The sequence below is a fragment of the Engystomops pustulosus genome, chromosome 7, assembly GCF_040894005.1.
Source record: "Engystomops pustulosus chromosome 7, aEngPut4.maternal, whole genome shotgun sequence".
Lineage (NCBI taxonomy): Eukaryota > Metazoa > Chordata > Amphibia > Anura > Leptodactylidae > Engystomops > Engystomops pustulosus.
Genome location: NC_092417.1, coordinates 32,589,123 through 32,611,203, shown reverse-complemented (window position 1 = coordinate 32,611,203; position 22,081 = coordinate 32,589,123). Strand labels below are relative to the sequence as shown.

The 22,081-nt window shown below is 42.5% G+C and overlaps 1 protein-coding gene across 1 annotated transcript in view; it reads left to right on the top strand.

The window, feature by feature from the left end:
• AKAP6 (A-kinase anchoring protein 6) overlaps positions 1–22,081 on the top strand; it is a 167,136-nt gene that overhangs the window by 131,214 nt on the left and 13,841 nt on the right. Inside the window, exons 10-12 of the mRNA XM_072115382.1 lie at positions 10,611–10,757; positions 11,159–11,374; positions 21,642–21,854. Coding sequence (XP_071971483.1) covers positions 10,611–10,757; positions 11,159–11,374; positions 21,642–21,854 — 576 coding nt within the window. The remainder of the gene's footprint in view (positions 1–10,610; positions 10,758–11,158; positions 11,375–21,641; positions 21,855–22,081) is intronic.

Below are 22,081 nucleotides of genomic sequence, written 5' to 3'. Positions count from 1 at the left end.
CGTGCACTTTTCATGGAGCTTCCTCCTCTGTCTATAGAGCATCAATGCATGGCCCCCAAAATCAGCTGTTGATGATCCACGAATACTCATTTCTGGAAAATACCATTAAAGAAAATATTCTTTAAAACGTGCACGTCATTGGCGAGTATTCAGCATTGAGAACTGGAAATAACGTGTTGGGACAGGGTTAATCTTTAGAAGATTTGGCTTCTTCTGTTTTAGGAGCAGCAGAGTGAATCCTTCCACAGCTATGTTAGAATGGAGCACCCAGCTTCGTTGTCTTGCCTAATTAATGAGGATAATATGCTCGGCTGCTAATGAGTTTATTAGCAAACAATATGCCCGGAACCGACTTAAGCAGCTCAGAGTTTTAAAGGATGGCTTAGCACCTCTTCCCTCCTCAATGAGTTATAGCAGACGCAGGGAGACATGAGGGGCAAGGAGGGAAAAGGAGAAATGCAATATGCTCCAGGGTAACAAGGAAAAGCATGAGACAAGCGAAGGAACAGGATATGTATGGATTGTATGAGTGACTGTCACTTGATAAAAACACCAAGTAGAGACCCCCCCCTCCTCTAAGGTAGAAGTGAGAAGAAATCCAAAGGAGTAAATTCTGAATTATACTGAATCTTTTCCAACAAAACTACACATGAATTTTCTTAGCTCCTCCTGCTCTATAACATGCTGCATGCAGATATGAAACTATTTACAGTCTGCTCAGCTCCTTCTATACCTTCCTGCCTGCAGATAGGACACTATGTACAATCTGCTCAGCTCCTCCTTCTCTATAACATGCTGTCTGCAGATAGGACACGATGTACAATCTGCTCAGCTCCTCCTTCTCTATAACATGCTGCCTGCAGATAGGACACTATGTACAATCCGCTCAGCTCCTCCTGCTCTATAACATGCTGCCTGCAGATAGGACACTATGTACAATCTGCTCAGCTACTCTTTCTCTATAACATGCTGCCTGCAGATAGGACACTATGTACAATCTGCTCAGCTCCTCCTTCTCTATAACATGCTGTCTGCAGATAGGACACGATGTACAATTGGCTAAGCTTCTCCTGCTCTATAACATGCTGCCTGCAGCTGGGATACTATAAACAATCTGCTCAGCTCCTCCTGCTCTATAACATGCTGCCTGCATATAGGACACTATGTACAATATTCTCAGCTCCTCCTGCTCTATAACATGCTGTCTGCAGATAGGGCATGATGTACAATTGGCTAAGCTCCTCCTGCTCTATAACATGCTGCCTGCAGATAGGACACTATGTACAATCTGCTTAGCTCCTCCTGCTCTATAACATGCTGCCTGCGGAAAGGACACTATGTACAATCTGCTCAGCTCCTCCTACTTTACACAAAACCCAGCTGCACTATTTTTCATGCAACACAAATTTCTACACTTAAGGGGCATTCTGTTGTTCAGTTGGACCATGCGCCACATTTATCATGCAATTCCAACAGAATTTTGTGGCACGCCCCATGTTAAAGGTGCACCAAAAAAATTGTGGACTTCGGGGGGCACCAGATTCATGAAGAATGTGCGCCAGAAATCAGGAATCTGGCGCCCTCTGCACACTACACACGTAAACTGCACATAGTGTCGTTTGCACTGTTTTTAGTAAATTTTGGGCCTTTTTTTTAAAAGAAAACAAGGGCATAAGAAGCTAAGAGCAAAGTTATAAGATGGTATCTCATAGAGAATCTGGACTGCAAACATAACATAAGTGCAAAATAAAGGAAAGAAGCTTGGATCGAGGCTGAGGAGTGAGAAAAGTGTTTTTTGCCAAAGTTGTGACAAGGAGCATTTGGGCCTATTGTTATCTTAGATTTTATCATAGAACACAATTCTTATGTCTCTCTAACAATCTATTTTTTAGGTATACATTTTATAGGCTCACATATTTATATACAATATAATCAGCAGCATTAAGTAGTTTTGGGGTGACAATGGGTCCCCCTTACCCAAGGGAACCCTATGAAGCTCAGGAAGGGTAAGGAGGTGAACTCATGTAAGGGGTGGGGGGCACGGTCACCCTAAATCTATTTTCTGCTGGCCATAATATTGTATGTAAAAGTGTGAGCTAATAAAATTCACAACTATGCTTCCAGTAGGCTGTAATAGTGATGGCAAACCTTTTAGACACCGAGTGCCCAAACTACAACCAAAGCCCACATATTTTTCGCAAAGTGCCAATGTGACAATTTAAGCAGTAACTTATTACTCCCTGCTCTGTCACAGGTATAAATTGTATAGGCACCTGAGGACAGCAATACAGTAGAAAGAAGAAGAAGTTTGGATTATTATTGTAGCTGCCTTCTAGGGTCCTGGGCTGCCTGGGACTGCAAGAGGCCTTGAGTCCTGTCTGGTGAACCCTGCCCTGGGGTGATGGCGAGGGTGCCCATATAGAGGGCTCTGAGTGCCACCTCTGGCACCCGTGCCATATGTTCGCCACCACTGCCTTATAACATATAATAGCTTCAATCATTGGTCTAATGTGATTAGGAATTAAGTCTGAGGCTGGGCAAATCCTGAAAATATACTAGCACTGTGATGAGGGGAGGTATATATATATATATATATATATATATATGTATTACTGGGGGTGGGGGTAGAACCTGAACCCTAAAAACCTCTACATTTCTGAAATAAAGTTATGAACATAGCCTATTAGAGCATACACATGGTAGAAATCCCTAAATTTATGTGTAAGGGAGCGGGAATAGGATCCGATTTTTAATACAAACACCCGGCCTGTAAAGTACAAGGTCCTCCGCCGGCAGTATCCTGTACAGATTCCTGTGCACTGTGTGTGTATGTGCAGATGAGCTGCGGTGCAAAGATGCAAAGATATAAAGGCCCTTTGTTGTCATTTGAATAGAATTAGACATGGGCTTTAAGAGAAGCCACCACAGAGGGAGCGCTGCGAACGCCATCTACAACCGCCATTATGTGCAAAGGGGGATACAACCGCCAATCCCTCTATGAATATGTTTGGCTGTGCTACTTTGAATGAAAAGAGTCGCCTCTGTGAAGGAGAACGGAAGCATCTGAATCCATTGCCTACTGTTAGATTGGAGCTTTTTTGGGAAAAATAAAATTATCCTGTTTTATGAATGTTTTGAATTGCAATCCCTTAGTGGTTAGAGTCATGTTTTCTATAGGTAGCTGTGCATATATGTCATTTTAGAGACTTGAATGTCGATGATTGGGATTTACTAGCATCAATAGGTGCCATATTTTAATAGAACAAAGTTACAAAAAAAATAAAACTATAAAAATTGTAAGTTTTCTTTCTTGAGAGAGAATACCGTTCTGTAGCAGTGGACATCACATCACTGATTCCTCAGGCAGGGAACAGGTTAAGTGTTTAGCTTCCTTTATCAAAAGGATTACAATGCAGCGCCGGGTGAGGGGGTCTCATTCGCCTTTTTCTCAGCTCTAACCCTACAGCTACCCCATGAAAAATAACTCATAATGAATGTCTTAATTCCTTCAGGAGTCCCTCTTAGAAGTAGCGCTGCCCCCTCCTTACTCTGACTGCCCCCCCTCATCCTCCTTAGTTTTGTAGCAGTGTTTCTCCACATCAGCTCGCCCGCTATTGTAAAGCATGGGCTATGCATTGAAATTTCGGAGAGGGGAGGAAGAATTCCCACTCTACTTTTTTTTATTATTGGCACATTCTTTTGGACAGGGGTTAATTACAGTCAACTGATGCAAGAAGATATTGAAGTAAAATTGAAAATTTATCTTACTATAAGATATTCAAGGAATTTGTCAATTTCCCAGGCAGTCCACGGGTATAGAGAAAAAACACCACAGCGGATGTCCATATGGGTCTGAATTGCTTCCGAATTTTCCTGAAATGGAAAAATCCAGAACAGAAAACAGTTGCTGCAAAAAGGATGAAATTTAAGGAAAATTGCATTGAAATTCACCCGCAGTGCACATATTGTTTGGGGGGGGGGGGGAGATAGAAAGTACTGTACTTGTTACTGATGTTCCCTATTAAATTAAATCTGGGTGTGAAAATGTTAATGCTTGTAATTCAGATTTCTGGATAATCTGGCATTAATTCTGGTTGCATGAAAATTATCCAATTGTTTTTAAAGTTAACCCATGAGTGTAAGTGTATATAGTGTATAACTTCTTAGCCTTAGGGCTCTTTCACATCCGTGGTTCAGTGATTTTTATGGATGCCTTTTGATTTCTATGGGTGTATTCACATTGGCTCATTTTTTCACTCATCCACCGTTCGTGGAAAAATTTGGTAACTTGTCCAATGATTTTCATTGATGCGGATCACAGAAGGCACTCGAAGTCTATAGGTCCGGGAAAAAAACTGATGACAGGTCACTTGGTTTTCAGTGATGTGGTTGGGAAACCAGGTCGAAGAAATGTTAAACCTTCAGTTCATAGAGACAAGACACATTGGAAATAATAAAAACGCCAATGTGAAACCACCTAATGTTCACACTCTCGTGTAAGTGTTTTCTACAGTAAGAATTTTCTTTTTGCCAAAAACAGTGCCCCCCTCTTGTGCTATTGCGGACCCTTTTATATATGTATATTAGGGCAATGCCTGTAGACAAAATCCCCCCGATCCCTTATTTATTTCTGTCCCTTTTACAAATGGTAAAAGTATGACAAATATAAAATGTATTCCATAGTGGAACTAAGAGGATTGTTGCAAATGCAATTTCCATAGGTGAAAACACAGATTGTTTGGTTCATAACACATAATTATCCAAAGGATTATATGAGATTAAGACATTCACGACTGATTGTGCAGGACTACATATTTCTCTTAAAGTGCCCCTTTTGCTATGACTTCTTTTAGGGTCTTGTTACTCTGTTGGCCCTTGCAAAAGTTTGTCTCAATATGCAAACAACAGAACCTAATGGGGGTTGTCCACTAATAAGAACCTTAAGCAGGTTAAGGACAAGACCCTAGTAGAGTTCCCCATATTGTACTTACCCAGATGCATCCCCTCCAACCGCTAAAATAGGTTTATAGGATTAAGGTTTGAGTGGACCCGAAATACAATGTCTCGGTTCCCTGCCATGCATTGCGGGTTTGGGTCCCAGAAGTTCAGGATTGGGCAAGGTGTTCAGACTCACCCGGAAAAGATGGCAGCCCATCAACCAGCTTTTCACTTAAAGGGGTATTCTCATCTGGGCATTTAAATTTAATTTAATTTAATTCATCTGCCATATGTAAACATTTCTTCAATTGGATGTTATTAAAAAAAAATGTTCCTGTGTGAAGATAATTTCTCATAAATGTAGTGATTTGGTCCCTTAGAAACGAGATGGCTTCCTCAGATACGACCACCTCACATTTTGGCAGCAGTGGCCAGATATGCGCTACTGAGTCCTGTCCGACCTCCTGGTTTCAGCAATCATTACCACAGGACATCTGTGGGACATGCAGTAACTCCCGGACATTTCATACACAAAAACCTTCTGTTTCTTTGTGCAATCGCTCCAGCAGAGGTGGTCGTATCCAAGGACACAGTCTTGTTTCTAAGGGACCATATGACTACATTTATGAGAAATTATCTTCACACAGGAACAATTTTTTTAATTACATCTAAATGAAATGTTTATATACAGTAGTTTAATGAAACTGAATGTGAATGCCGAGATGAGAATACCCCTTTAAGTTAAGGATATTTGAAGAGCACTTTTTAAAAACTTACTGGTAAAACCTTCTAGTTCTAGTTAGAAAGCACAAAACCAAAAAAAATACCCCAAAATAAAGCCTCTGCAACAGCACATTCAAAATACCAGAAAAGAAGAAAACCAGAGGAGCAATGAGTTCAAATATATAAAATTAAATAATCTTTATTGAAAATACAGAATTACAACATATATACTCCCGGAATGGGAAAAGTAGTAAATATCATATGAAGGGGACACAAGTAGCCCTAGGTGGAAAGAGGGCAATACAGGAGACCAGTGGCCACCCCCGTAAGTGCAGAGTCTATATCATCTAATAAAAATTTACATATGGTATAGTCATAATATTGGACTTAAGTATACTTTGGGCAAAAAAGTGGCAGTAGTGCAGTAAAAAAGGGGTAAATATACCACACACAACGCTGGAGGTACCATCCAGTGCTGGTGGAAAGACATCACAATCCTATTGCACACTTACCCGAGAACATACTGGATAGACACTGAACACTCCAGGGGAAGGCCAAAGGATACACCCCAACGCGCGTTTCGCACGAATGCTTCGTCAGGAGTTCTAGTTAGACTAGTTCTAGTTTTCACCAGGAATGTTGCTCCCCCAATGATGTCACGGCTTTGCCAGCATAATTTAAAGGGTTAACACCCACGATCAGCAAACCCAAATGGGTTTGCTTGTCACTATATGGGAGTGGGGGTGCATACTGTAATGACTGCACAGCCCCCTTGACCCGGCGAAAGTCACACAAGACATCATAGGAAGTTCTGAATCTTGCTGACTGGGGCTCCTGTGCTGTACAGAAAAACTCTAGTAGGGTCATGGGAATTTTATTAGTGCCAACCCCTTTAAGGGCAACTGTACACTGCACCCAATCCACATACTAAGATTCCCTGCACCCGATCTGTGGTTAAATCGAGATAGAAGTATGGTATGAAATGTAATTTATTCGCATTCATTGCACATTATCCTTGTGATATTAGCAGCACCGATTGGACTGTGTCAGACCGCCCCGACTTGGTTACACCCATTTGTTAGTTTATTCCCAAATTGTTAGTAAGTATAAGGGACAGTCTAACAGAGATTATCCATAATTTTTATATCATACAGAATGCAAAAATTTACTAAAACATTCCTTTTAAAGTATCACTTATTATACACACCACTGCCTGGAAGGGTAAGTTATCGTGTGGCTTGTATCCTAAAATCTATGTGTAATCATCTCTAGTCCGTTCTCGTATCTGTAAGCTCCGGCACCTGTTCATGGGGTACGGAAAGAGCGAAAATGAAGCTCAGGGTGGTGAGAATGATCCTGCAGAGAGAAGGTCTATAACAATCGAGAAATTACACTCAAGTGTTTCCGTTCTATTTGTCGGCTGCACAGAGTTGCGAAGAATCGCCACGTTGTCAAGAATCGTTTCTTTTTCTTAGAAATAATAGCGTTTTATAAAAATTCATCATACTAAATTGTACATCTTTAGGCCATTGTGCCATAAAGTAGATTTCTGTCTATTTTGGATGTGGCACATTATATGGTTTGGTGATGATAACAAATTCTCTCAATTATTGGTAAAACCCATAACTCTCCAGCACAGCCGACATGGGATCGAGACGCCTGTGTGAATCTAAGGATGGGGATTAGGACATTTTCATAGCCCTCCCCCAGCACCACTCCTCTTGCACCACTCTGCCTTATCCTTTCCAAAATTGAGTCTCTATAGCAACAATGAAGTTCTTCTTCCCCCTCCTTTGAGGGTATTGTGCTGATGTTTTTTCTTCTTCTTCAGATGGGGTAGAAGAAGAATAAGGGATTCATCCCCACCTCCCAGCCAAACATTCCTTGTACACTTTTGTACGCAGACATGTCCAAGTCAGGACGTCTGATAAAAAAAAAAAAACCTTTCTAAAACAATTTGGGAGCATTTTGTCCCTGTATGCAATAGATGAAGTGCACGTAGCTCTGTTTATAGCAGATATGATTTATACTTGCATCGCCACCTTATTCTGGCACTTTACCATTCCACCGAGGAGCGCACAATAGTGTTTTATGTTGGCATATTTGTTTCTACTCTGTGCCAAAACCGAATATAGTTGTTTTATGAAAGAATGGATGAGAAAACGTACAGATGTAGGTGGAGGAGGAAACACGGCTTTTATGAGCTGGGTAATATAGATACGATGCCGCCTAAAAAAAAGCGTATATGGAGGTGACAGTATTTTGCGTTCATATTTATAATAAGTCAGAAACAAAATTTGAACAATTCTTTACATTCTCTATTCCTGGCTTTTGCATGTACATGCTTTTTATTACTTTTTCAAATTTTTATGGCGGAAAATCATCCATATATGTGTATCTACAGTGTTGCCATCCGTTCAATGTGGGCATACATACATCTTACAATAACTTCACCAAAGGGATACAATTCCAAGACTCTGACAGAACATAGACACAGAATAATGAAGTACAGACATTTTACGGAATGTTATACAAACATAACATAGCATATAAATTCTGATGCTGAAAAACCTAAAAAAAAATAGCTAAACTTTCCGTTCTAGAATTTGCTTTTTAATGCTTAAACTTGCCCATTTAACAATAAAAAAAGAACACCTTCGAAACAATGGGCTTAGAAGAGTAACTTTTTACCTTGTGTAGGCTGGGTGAGGAGTGCAACTTCCCCTATCTTGGACCATATTGTATTTAGAACCAGCCTTGTGGTTCTGTAAGCTACAGAACCGGTGATACAGGCAGTTAAAGACATAGAAAGAAATGCAAGCAGAGATAAGACCGCAACCTCCGTAGTTTTCAAACAATGGATTAGATGGTGCATGCAGCCTAAGATCCTGGTGTGTCAGGTCCGAGGTCAAACATTGGATAAAGATCCAATTCACACACACGTCTTTAAAGGGGTTGTCCAGGTTTAAAAAAAAAAAAAACATGTTACTGGCTAGAGGGGGCTAAGAACACCGAAAACACTTACCTTCTCCATCGCTCCCGTTGTCCCATGCAATGACCTGGGCACTGCCACGCACCAGACACTGTAGCCAACGATTGAAAGTTGTCAGGTCAGCGTGCCCCTGCTTCTGTATATAAACAGAGGCGTGGGACAACGGGAGCGCCGGAGAAGGTAAGTGTAAGCATTTTTTTTGTTTTCTTAGCCCCTCGTAGCCGGTTATATATTTTTGTTTAAATCCACACAACCCTCCTGGCTGGTTATATATTCTTGTTTAAATCGGGACAATCCCTTTAACAGACTTGTAGATCACGCCTGACATGATCTGAAAGATGAGAGTCCAAGCTTTAATATGATACCATATGATTTAATATAATAGTATAGAACCCAAGATGGTGGGCATCTGAAGTGAACCCAACCTTTCAGGCAAAAAGTGACTTTTGTACTGTGATTTTTTTTCTACATAAATGGATGAGATTTAACACAAAGAAGATTATTCTAGAAAGGAAAACCCCTATCTAAGGGGCTGTGTATAAGCTGCAGAAAGTGATACTACAGAGCCCAAGATAGAGGCATCTGAAGTGATGCCCGCTGCCATCCTCTAAAAGTGACTCTTCTCACCTCATTTGCATATAACTTTGAAGGTGATTTTCTTAAATGGACAAAATTTAACACAAAAGAGGCTATTTCTAGAAATGAAATACCCTACCTGGGGGACTGTCAGTTTAGTGGTGTAAAAGCTTTTTAAATGAAAATATAAAGGGGTTTGCAAAAGAAAGTGGAACTGGAAAAAATACATACCTCTGTGTTTCGGCATCAACTACGTGGGACCTTGAGTTCCATGGGACTGGAAGTGGTAGCATCACATATATTGTGCACATAACCGATCTCTGGTCCCATCCGTCACATATGAATGGATGGGACCAGTGGTTGGCCCAACCTTTACATGTATGTAATATCATCACTTCCAGACCTGGAGACTCCAGAGAGGTATATGTTTCTCTTATGTGCTCTCTTTACACTTTTATACTATTTTAAAGGGAATCTGTCAGCAAAAATTGTCCTAATAAACCACTACCAGTATGTCATCAAGCAGCTGGACACCTTCTAGATCATGTCTCTATCATTGTCCAGCGCGGTGGCATCGTCCAGAAAATCAACTTTGAAGTGACATGTGATTTGGTTGTATGAAGTCAAGGAGGTGGAGAGTTTAACACTGAAGTCAAGCTCTCTTTTCATCAGAAAGCCCTCTTCACTGTAACTGATGGTCCTGCATCCAGACACATCCCGCCTCCAGGACTTTATTCAACCAATTTACATCTCACTTCAAAGTTGATTTTCTGAATGATGCCACCGCACTGGACCATGAAAGTCACATGATCTGAAAGGTGTTAATCTGCTTCACAACATACTGGTAATGGTTTACTAGGTAAATTTCTGATGGCAGGTTCCCTTTAACATAAAATCTATCCCATGTGGGGGTTTTCTACAATATTGGAAAACTAAAATCTCTTCAGATCTTTTATCTCTTTTCTTACTTTTTAATTTTACCAATCCTGCAAAAATCGATCCAGGCTAACACTACTAATGCAATAACATACTTTAGCTTCTTAGATAACTTGCATTGGCCTTTGCTACTCAATTGGGAAATTCCCAAATTATATATTTTTTTTATCAGGATGTATTGTCAGACATTATAGATTATTGTATATAAGAAATGTTGATGCGTCTCTTACATTGTTCTTTATGAACCAACTTTCATCCCCCATCCCCTCTCCCTTACCGTCTTCTTTGTGCCTTTGTATCAGTGCACTATTATTTGTGATATGGCGCTTTCTTTGCATTTTTGACACTATATTATGTACTATATTATGGCTCTACCAATAGACACAGGGCACATTCTCCCCCATTGCTAACAATAGATCATGACTTTCTGTCCTTCATTTCACAGAGATGTAGTGTGGAGTTATCGCTCAGAGAGGACCGCTTACAATCTTTCTTACGTCAGCTGGCAACTTTGAGAAGCGATGGTGCCACGTTACCGGACTGCGTTGCAGATAAAGAAGAGTTGATCAGAGAGAAGTGGGATATGTTGAAGGTAAGTTTAAAGGGTCGTGCTATATCAGCAATCCAGATGCTGGGACCCCCATCCATTACAAGAGGGTCTGTTTTAGTCCGGTTTAGCCAAACCATATTTGATGCAGCGTAAGAAAAACAAATGAGCCTCTGAAATGACAAATCACATTCATGAAGAGGTTTAGAAGTTAGTAGACTTTCTTTTTGTCCGTCCTATTATGTCAGGGAAATAGAATTGCAGGTGAAGTGTCAGGATATAAAAGCTGTTGGAAAAAATAGCTTTTTGTGGCACCACCGCATAATCTGGTGTATGTGATACAGTAAGAACAAGAAAGAATTCTGGCCCCTGAAAAGACACATATAACGCATAGTAAATGCCCCCGAATGTCTCTAATACTGTGTTTCTTGATTTTTTTCCCCCAGAAATCTCTATGTGAAGCCCTGTCCAGCTGTATGCCCCGTCCTGTGCTGTCACCTGGAAGCGGGAATCTGGTGCAGCAGCTGGATCAGAGAGTCAAAGAGCTGAAATCATGGCTTAGAGATACAGAGTTAGCCTTGTATAACTCCAGTTTAAGAGTCGGCAAAGAGGAGACATGTAGGGGGAAGAAAAAACTCCAGCGAGAGCTGCAACAATTCCAGGTAGGTCCCTGATCTCACCGTCACCATATATTCATAAACTTTTCTCTCTATAATTTGGTTTCTTTACCTGCAAAAATTGATTTTTCTTTCCCAATTTCTTGAATTCAGCAATACATGTGTTCTGCTAGAAACTGCACAGTACTATTCATGATAGACTTAGATTCACCGACAAAGAAGCTAAATGGATAGTAGCACGTAGGGGTAAATTAGGATTGCCAAGGGCCTAGGGCTTTATTTAAATTATGACCCCTAGAAGTATATTTTTACTGCATACATACAGTACCAGAACCAAGCTTTGTGGGAAGCTTCATTTCTGTACAATTTCCTTTCTGTAGTTTGCGGACCTTTGGGGAACTACATATAGATATGTGTCAAGAGATAAAACACGTGTATGAGGATTTCAGGGCCAGAGCTTTAATATCCCTATTAGAGATATTCAGACCAAATGTGTAGTTTTGGGTTCAGCGTTTTGGTGCGTCCCCGACCTAGATGTATTGAAAGGCCTTGGTAATTGTTAGATATTAATTTGCCAAACTGGCTCTGGCTATATGTCCAGGTTAGAAGAAATGTTCCTAAATGTCAAACCCGAGCTTACACTTGTCATGTGTCATTTCATCTGTCATCCCTGTAGGCAGTATCAAACTTGGTGGATGGTGAGAGGGTCATGAGCCCCCTAGAAGGCTTGTGCCCCAGGCTGCTGCCCCAACCGCCTATATTAGAATCCGTCATACAAGCTGAATACCATCATATAAGCTGTGACATAGTCGCAATTCCTGGACCAGAACCATGAATTGTGACTATTTCTCTCACTACATCTTGTGTGCACGGAATAGAAAAACCTGGGCGGCTGAGTGCGAGGACTGCTTGCCTGAACTAATGCGAGGACTGCCTGCACAATAGCTACAGACTACGCTAAGTCCAGGAACAGGCTATAGCACAATTCTACATCAGACGGGACCGGGCGTAGACCTGTGCCGGGGGAACATTGTTTCGGAGTTTACACCTGGCTTGGCCCTTGGGAGTAAGATGCGGACCCAGATGGACCAAGTCTGGGACGCCTTGGTCAGACAGATTTACACTTAACTTGCCTCAAAAAACTGCCACAGGCTGTAGGTGAAATCTATAAATATCCTTAGCCGATGTAGATTTCAATTCCGTTTTGAGTTATGGATCCGATGTTGAAACCTCTTAATAGTTCTGGTTCGTCTGGTCGCCAGCCACAAGGTTCTTGTCTTAATAAAACGGTCTAATTGCTTCTAAAGCAAATTGTATGTTGACATCAAGCATGACTTTCAGGAAGCCAAAAGGCACGATATGGGATTAAAGCCAAACCAGTATATCTATTCCATAGGGAACAGATTTCCAACTTTAGACAGCGCTCTTTCGTCTTGGTTGCGTCTCATCATAGTTTCTGCTCATAATAAGATGTTGCTACTTTTGAAAATAATCCAAAAATTTATGGAAAGATAATACTACTGTGCAACTGATTGGGCTTAAATTATGCTACAATATTAAGAAAATGAGATTAAATAGAAGAATACGATACAGTAAAGCAACCAATTTAATCATCAGCCGCACAGATGTTGTGTAATGCTTGAGAGGAGCACGATTCCCTCCATCTTCATATCTCTGGTAGAAGCTTCTACCACCTCCTGTATTGCCCAGGTGTCAGGGTAAGTGATGCTGACAGGCACAATAAGAGATCGATATTCTCACTATAATTAGTAATAAAGTCTTGGTGCCGGGGTCACGGGGCCATTGAGCCCTGTACTAGCGGAAACCCCTGCCAGCTTTATACATTGAGCTGGATGTCTATAGCATCCAAATGCTCCTGATGCATTTTACTTGGACAAAGGTCTCACTGCAGGGGCGATTAAAAGGGACAGTATGTAATCGATCATAGAAGATTACAAATTTACTTTGATTAAGTTGCGCTTTTATTCAATTTCACACAAGGTAGTGACAAATTTTGTGATCTGTTTTTATTGTGTAATGCAAGGATGGGAAAAGAAGATGTATACCACAAAGGCAAATCAGGAGCCTCCAATGAAGCCCTTGCTCCATCCCCTTAAAGGCGATATTGGGGGGGGGTTTTCGCCCAGATCTGGCAGTTTCTGTGGATTCCAATTGTCAGGATAAAAGTTATGATATGTTTACCTTGCTCAGCAAATCACTGGACTCAGTGGTTATATGTGGTTGAGGCCAGTGAATGGCTGAGTGTTCCTTTTAATATGGTATCATCACATCATGTCGAACAGGAAATGAAAGCCTTGGAAACTGGACTCCACACCACTGAAATAAAGGTTCCTCATGTGAATCCGATGTTTTGCTGTTGGGTTAAAATGGTCCCGTTTGTAGGGAATACATTTTAAAAAGATTAGACAATCCCCTTAAGATTATAGAGAATTGACCCCCGCGAAGAGTTAGAAGTGGATGAAACACACTTCCTGTGTCCTGGGGTGACAAAACATGCACTCATAATTGTCCTATTTTGATCTATAATATGCACACTACTGCTTAAAGGGGTTGTTCAGGATTAAACCTTTTTTTTACTATTGACCCCAGACAATGCCACAGGCTTAAAGGAAATCTACCATCACAATCCATCATGATAAACCAGGGGCACTTACTCATAGATCCAGGCACCGTGACTGTGGTAATCTTCTTATATTTGTTATATGGTGCCTCCTTCCTTCTAAAATCAACTTTTACAATTATGCTAATGAGCCAGAAAAGCTCCGGGGATGGGGAGCCTCTCCATGCTATAGCTTCATAGGCTGATAGGCTGTTACATTCTCAAACTTCCATCCTGCTCCCCCTTCACTTCTTCCCTCCCATGTCTGATGTAATCTCACACAATGGGACAGTGAGATGTGTGATCCTGCACAGTGTAACAGCCAGTGAAGCTGCAGCATGGAGAGGCGCTCCTAATACATTTCTGACTCATTAGCATAATTTTAAAAGTTGATTTTAGAAGGGATGAGGTAATGGGTAACAAATATAAGAAGATTACCACAGTCACGGTGCCTGAGTCTGAGTTAGTGTCCCTGGTTTATCATGATGGATTTTGATGCTAGTATTCCTTTAAGAGCAGATCCTTTATGTGATCCTGCCCATTACCACCAGCCATCATCTTATATACAAAGTCCAAGGAGAGAGTGACTGCAGAGAAGCCTGAAGCTTGGTATATATCTGGTGTTTGCTGGATAAGAGGATAGTAGGATGGGTTGTTAAAAAGAAAGTTGACATTTCATACAGGGAGTGTGATAGCGCTGCATAAAGAGATGGGTTATAAGAGTGTGTTTGAATCTTTGGGTATTCTTCTGATAGCCCGGGGAAGGGCATTCCAGAGAATAAGTGCAACACGGGAGAAGTCCTGGAGACGTGCATGAGAGGTTCGAATTAAGGTAGAGATTAACCTAAAATGAGAGAAGAGAGATAAGGAGGTGCAGCATCATGCAGAGCTTTGTGGATGAGGGTTATTATTTAAACTGTTGCGTTGGTCTGAAAGATGAGTCTGGTTGCTGCATTAAGAATAGGTTGTAAAGGAGAGAGATTAGTGAGTGGAAGACCAATTAGTAGGTAGTTACAATGAAAATTTCTTCTGATTCCAAATACAGTACTTAATACATACAACATTATAAAACACATCCCAGTACAAGTGTATAGACTCCATCAAATCTGTGCAGTGGTCACCATCCTGAAAATATCGCCACAATGTATTTTAAGTAACTGTATCCAGGCCTCCAGATAGTAAAGTTGCCGTTCCAGTCCTTGGTCTGTCCTATATTCCCGCTCTTACATCATCCCGCTGGTTAATGAAAACTTCTATATCTGCTATATTGTTTTTCCCTTACCACATAGACCTCTAAATGTGCACCGCATAGGAGAAAATTGCCCAGCAGCAAGCAAAGCACTTGGGAAATTGCTATATTGATCTCTCCAAGGCCCCGAAAAAATAGCTTTAGATCTGGTAAGAGGTCCTCTTTAATTTACACCATAGTTAACTATGAGCGATATATACAGTGTACAGTCTCTGGTGGATATTATAGCAAGTCAGTGACGAGGTGAAGGGGTCATGTGAGGTTAGAATAAAAAGTGCATTTATCAGAAACAGCACCACTCCTGTCCATTGGACGCAAATGGTATTGCGGGTCTTGACCATTATTGTGAACAGCCCAGTGACCCTAATGGGTAATTCCCTAAACCCTTGTGGTCAAATGATGCTGAATACCAAATAAAATCCCCTTTAGTGACCAGGTGAGTCCCTGGTGAGAAAGAGATTGATACTGAAACCAGAACCATTAGCAGAACATCTTGACCCTTATGGCCAAATGATGTAGAACTAGCGCTCATAATACCATATACAATTCCATGTTACTTGATGCCATTAGTGACTTTCCATAGATGGTGGAAAGTCCCTGGTGAGGTAGTGGTCCGACACACTAGCAGCAAATAATACTTGACCCCTGTGACCAAATGATGAAGAACAAGTGCACATAATACTATATACAATGTCATGTTACTTTAGTAATCTTGTGCTTTAGACTGTGACAAGTCCCTGGTGGGCTAATGCGTTATACTGGAATTGGTTAGCTGTATGTTGTCCATATTTACAACCCTCTATTACACTGCTATATGGGGGATACGTGAATGCTAGTAATTCTTCTATTTGCTTATGACTCTAGTATTCATACTACTAACTAGTACAGTATTATCAAGATTGGGCATAGTATTCAGAATGGGTAGAGGTGAAGAGGTACTTTGATATCTACCTGTCACCTACCTCACAGCTTAGCACATTGGATTTCAAAAATCTAACAATCTACAAGAGAGAATCCCCCAAACATCCATTACAAGGAATCATCCTCTGCTCCTAGGGGAGAGCCAGCTATACCATCACCATAGACGGGGCATCCTCTACACCTAGATGAGAGGCTGTTCTATCATCACCATAGACAGGGGGCATCCTCTACACCTAGATGAGAGGCTGTTCTATCATCACCATAGACAGGGAGCATTCTCTACACCTAGAGGAGAGGAGGTTCTACCATCACCATAGACAGGGGGCATCTTCTACACCTAGAGGAGAGGTTGTTCTACCATCACCATAGACAAGGGGCATCCTCTACACCTAGAGGAGAGGAGGTTCTACCATCACCATAGACAGGGGCATCCTCTACACCTAGAGGAGAGGTGATACTACCATCACCATAGACAGGAGACATCCTCTACACCTAGAGGAGAGGTGGTTCTACCATCACCATAGACAGGGGGCATCTTCTACACCTAGAGGAGAGGTGGTACTACCATCACCATAGACGGGGGGCATGCTCTACACCTAGAGGAGAGGTGGTTCTACCATCACCATAGACAGGGGACATCCTCTCCACCTAGAGGAGAGGTGGTTCTACCATCACCATAGACGGGGGGCATGCTCTACACCTAGAGGAGATGTGGTTCTACCATCACCATAGACAGGGGGCATCCTCTACACCTAGAGGAGAGGTGGTACTACCATCACCATAGACAGGGGGCATCCTCTACACCTAGAGGAGAGGTGGATCTACCATCACCTTAGACAGGTGGCATCCTCTACACCTAGAGGAGAGGTGGTTCTACCATCACAATAGACAGGGGGCATCCTCTACACCTAGAGGAGAGACAGCTCTACCATCACCATAGACAGGGGGCATCCTCTACACCTAGGGGATAGGTGGTTATACCATCACCATAGACAGGGGGCATCCTCTACACCTAGAGGAGAGGCAGTTCTACCATCACCATAGACAGGGGGCATCCTCTACACCTAGAGGAGAGGCAGTTCTACCAGCACCATAGACAGGGGGCATCATCTACACCTAGAGTGGAGGCTGTTCTACCATCACCATAGACAGGGGGCATCCTCTACACCTAGATGAGAGGTGGTTCTACCATCACTATAGACAGGGGACATCCTCTACACCTAGAGGAGAGGCAGTTCTACCATCACCATAGACAGGGGACATCCTCTACACCTAGAGGAGAGTCGGTTCTACCATCACCATCTACACCTAGAGGAGAGGAGCTTCTACCATCACCATAGACAGGGGGCATCCTCTACACCTAGAGGAGCGGTGGTTCTACCATCACCATAGACAGGGGACATCCTCTACACCTAGAGGAGAGGAGGTTCTACCATCACCATAGACAGGGGCATCCTCTACACCTAGAGGAGAGGTGGTTCTACCATCACCATAGACAGGGGGCATCCTCTACACCTAGAGGAGAGGAGGTTCTACCATCACCATAGGCAGGGGGCATCCTCTACACCTAGAGGAGAGGTGGTCCTACCATCACTATAGACAGGGGGCATCCTCTACACCTAGAGGAGAGGCAGTTCTACCATCACCATAGACAGGGGGCATCCTCTTCACCTAGAGGAGAGGAGCTTCTACCATCACCATAGACAGGGGGCATCCTCTACACCTAGAGGAGCGGTGGTTCTACCATCACCATAGACAGGGGACATCCTCTACACCTAGAGGAGAGGAGGTTCTACCATCACCATAGACAGGGGCATCCTCTACACCTAGAGGAGAGGCAGTTCTACCATCACCATAGACAGGGGGCATCCTCTTCACCTAGAGGAGAGGCGGTTCTACCATCACCATAGACAGGGGACATCCTCTACACCTAGAGGAGAGGAGGTTATACCATCACCATAGACAGGGAGCATCCACTACTCCTAGAGGAGAGGAGGTTCTACCATCACCATAGACAGGGGGCATCCTCTACACCTAGAGGAGAGGAGGTTCTACCATCACCATAGACAGGGGGCATCCTCTACACCTAGAGGAGAGGAGGTTCTACCATCACCATAGACAGGGGGCATCCTCTACACCTAGAGGAGAGGAGGTTCTACCATCATCATAGACAGGGGGCATCCTCTACACCTAGAGGAGAGGAGGTTCTACCTTCACTATAGAAAGGGGGCATCCTCTACACCTAGAAGAGAGGTGGTTCTACCATCACCATAGACAGGGGGCATCCTCTACACCTAGAGGAGAGGTGGCTCTACCATCACCATAGACGGGGGGCATCCTCTACACCTAGAGGAGAGGAGGTTCTACCATCACCATAGACAGGGGGCATCCTCTACACCTAGAGGAGAGGTGGTTCTACCATCACCATAGACAGGGGACATCCTCTACACCTAGAGGAGAGGAGGTTATACCATCACCATAGACAGGGGCATCCTCAACACCTAGAGGAGAGGAGGTTCTACCATCACCATAGACAGGGGGCATCCTCTACACCTAGAGGAGAGGTGGTTCTACCATCACCATAGACAGGGGGCATCCTCTACACCTAGAGGAGAGGTGGTTCTACCATCACCATAGACAGGGGGCATCCTCTACACCTAGAGGAGAGGAGGTTCTATCATCACCATAGACAGGGGGCATCCTCTACACCTAGAGGAGAGGTGGTTCTACCATCACCATAGACAGGGGGCATCCTCTACACCCAGAGGAAAGGAGGTTCTACCATCACCATAGACAGGGGCATCCTCTACACCTAGAGGAGAGGAGGTTCTACCATCACCATAGACAGGGGGCATCCTCTACACCTAGAGGAGAGGTGGTTCTACCATCACCATAGACAGGGGGCATCCTCTACACCTAAAGGAGAGGTGGTTCTACCATCACCATAGACAGGGGGCATCCTCTACACCTAGAGGAGAGGAGGTTCTATCATCACCATAGACAGGGGGCATCCTCTACACCTAGAGGAGAGGTGGTTCTACCATCACCATAGACAGGGGGCATCCTCTACACCCAGAGGAAAGGAAGATCTACCATCACCATAATCACGGATCCTTTACTGTAAGAGGAGTAAGACTATGGAACCTTCTGCCACATGAGGTTGTTATGGCAGATTCGCTGTCCATGATTATGAGCAGCCTGGATGCCTTTCTTAAGATCAAAAATAATATAGATTATAGGAACAGAAAGATTTTTGGAATTAATGTTGATCAAAGGGCCTGATTTGGGGCCTAAAAGTCCATTTTCCATACTGTGAGACAATTGGCATCAGGCTTGTGGGTTTTCTTTACCTTCCTCTGGATCAACAATGTAGGATTTATAGATTGGACTTGATGGACCTAAGACTTCTTTTCAACTATTGTAATAATCTGGTTTGGCAGGAGGTTCACATTAGATGGTCAGGTGGACCATCTTGTTTGATCAAGATTGATCCCATCTCCATGTTCATCTTGGGAATGTCTATTGTAGGGGCCACGGTATAGGAGATTTATTATACACTGTAGTAATGTTCTAATGCACTATCAGTTCTTACAGTATATTTCTGTCCTCTTTGCTCCACTTGGCCGGTTAGCAGTCTGACTTGTACACATACTTGGGTCCTTCTCCCCTGTGAGCTGTGATTAGGGCCCTGCCATGTGCTTCATTATCAGCGCACACTTTAATAGTGCCATTTAAAAGGCCATATTTCTGCCTCCCTCGTTGGGCCAGGGATGATACATGGCGATAATTGGCAGAGAGAGATGGCTCTCAGTGGCCTTTTAATCGGCCTATTTGTCAGACTTGGTGTCTGTGAAAGACGAATCATATTGATGGCCTCTCTTGGTTCTCCAGTAGATGACACTTAACCCGTTCACTGCCATGGTTTCAGAATTATCATTTCTGCACTGATGTGGAAAAGACAGGGTTCTTGCATTCAGAGACAAAGTGATATTGTATCATTGCCTGCTATATGTTACATTTTAGATGTGTATTATTAATATTCAATAGAAGATGGATACTTTGTTATATAGTAACAACAAGGGATGTGGCACAATTCTATGCATGACCCGACCTGGTGTAGCATGGCCACTTAGCACCAGCCTATGCTAAATATGTCCTCATAAAGCTTTTGTTGCATCTTTTGCTGGTTCCCTAATAGGGATTGTATGCTACATATCTTTAAAGGAAATCTACCATCAAGCCATCAAAATCAAGCATGACACTTACTCATAGATCCAGGTACCGTGGCTGTGGTAATCTTCTTATATTTGTTATCCATGGCCTCCTTCCTTCTAAAATCAAATTCTAAAATTATGCTAATTATATTTTAGGGCTATGGGGGCGGTTACCAGAGCCCCTCTGTGCTGCAGATTCACAGGCTGTTACAGTTTGCAAGGAGAACTTCCCTCCTCCCACTGTTTGCTGCAATGAGATAACAGCCAGCAGAGGCAGGGGGTAGTACTGAGCAGGAGCAGAGGGGGAGGATTACACAGTGTTACAGCCTATTAGTCTACAACACGAAGGGGCAATGGGAACAGCCCCAGTAGCCCTTCAGTACCTGGATCTATGAGTAAATGCCTCTAGTTTATCTTGCTTGATTTCCTTTAATACTACATTTCTTCATAATTATTTATCATACGCAAGTAAAACATAACAGTCCCCTTTATAGAAAACATAAACCAACTCTTAAACGGAAAAAAAAAAAATGCCAAAAAATGTATATTTACTACAATTTTTTTCTTCAAAATAATAAATGATCATCAACTTTTACTTTTTCCCCGCTGTGTTTTGGCAATATGATATACAACAGAGGGGTTGTCTAATTTCCCTAAAACTTAAAGAGAACCTGTCATCATGTTTTGACATATCAACCTAATGGCAGGTTCTTTGTAGCTTACTTCAGACTGGACCTGAACCTCAGCACCGCTCCATCTAAAACAAAGATTTCGAGTCACAGGGCTCCTTTTTTGAGACAGGTCCCCTTTAAGATATACAGTATACCTGCATAGAAGTACAGGCAGTCCCCGGGTTACGTACAGGACAGGTTCTGCCGATTTGTTCTTAAATTGACTTTGTATGTAAGTCAGAACTGTATACTTTATAATTGTCACCCCAGTCAAATTTATTTTGGTCTCTGTGCCAATTGGATTTTAAAAATGTTGGGTTGTCATAAGAACCAGGATTAATAATAAAGCTTCATTACAGACGCCTGTGATAACTGTTACAGCTGTTTATTGTAGCCTAAGGATAAAGTACAGTAAATTACCAACATCCAGAGGTCCGTTTGTAACTAGGGGTCGTCTGTAAGTTGGAACCGCCTGTATTATAAAAGAAACATCATAAGCAGTAAGCTCGTATAGCCTGGAATTGAATGAGCCCTCCGTAATACATTACAACAAATGATTTCCAGTTCTTCCATTTCCATGTGTCAGGTTATTTCGCTTCTCTTTAACGTGTAGATATATATGTGTCTTTCCCTATAGAGTCTCTGCTCTGAGCTCAGGCTACGTCGGCGCGGTGTGGCATCCATCCTGCGTTTATGTCACCATCTTCTAAGCCTCCAGGACCAGACTCCACAACATGATGCCCCCAACCTGCAACTTCTCAGTGTCAATTTAGAGAGGAGATGGGAGGCCATTGTGATGCAGAGTACGCAGTGGCAGCGGCGCCTCCAGAGAGAACTGGGTGAAGAGCAGGTGAGTTTGGAAATTAAGAACGATTATGCTCAATTTTCTGTTCTTTTTATGGCTCGTCACATTGAAAATTATTTTGTTCATACGACTTGTTATAGATCTGGAGTGAGGATCAGATTACAGAACAAAATCCACAATGACACCACTGCTAATCAAGTATACAGTTTCGCCTTGCTTGACTTCACCTAGGGGGTGCGAGGCTATCCCATGACAGTTTAAAGAAAATCTAC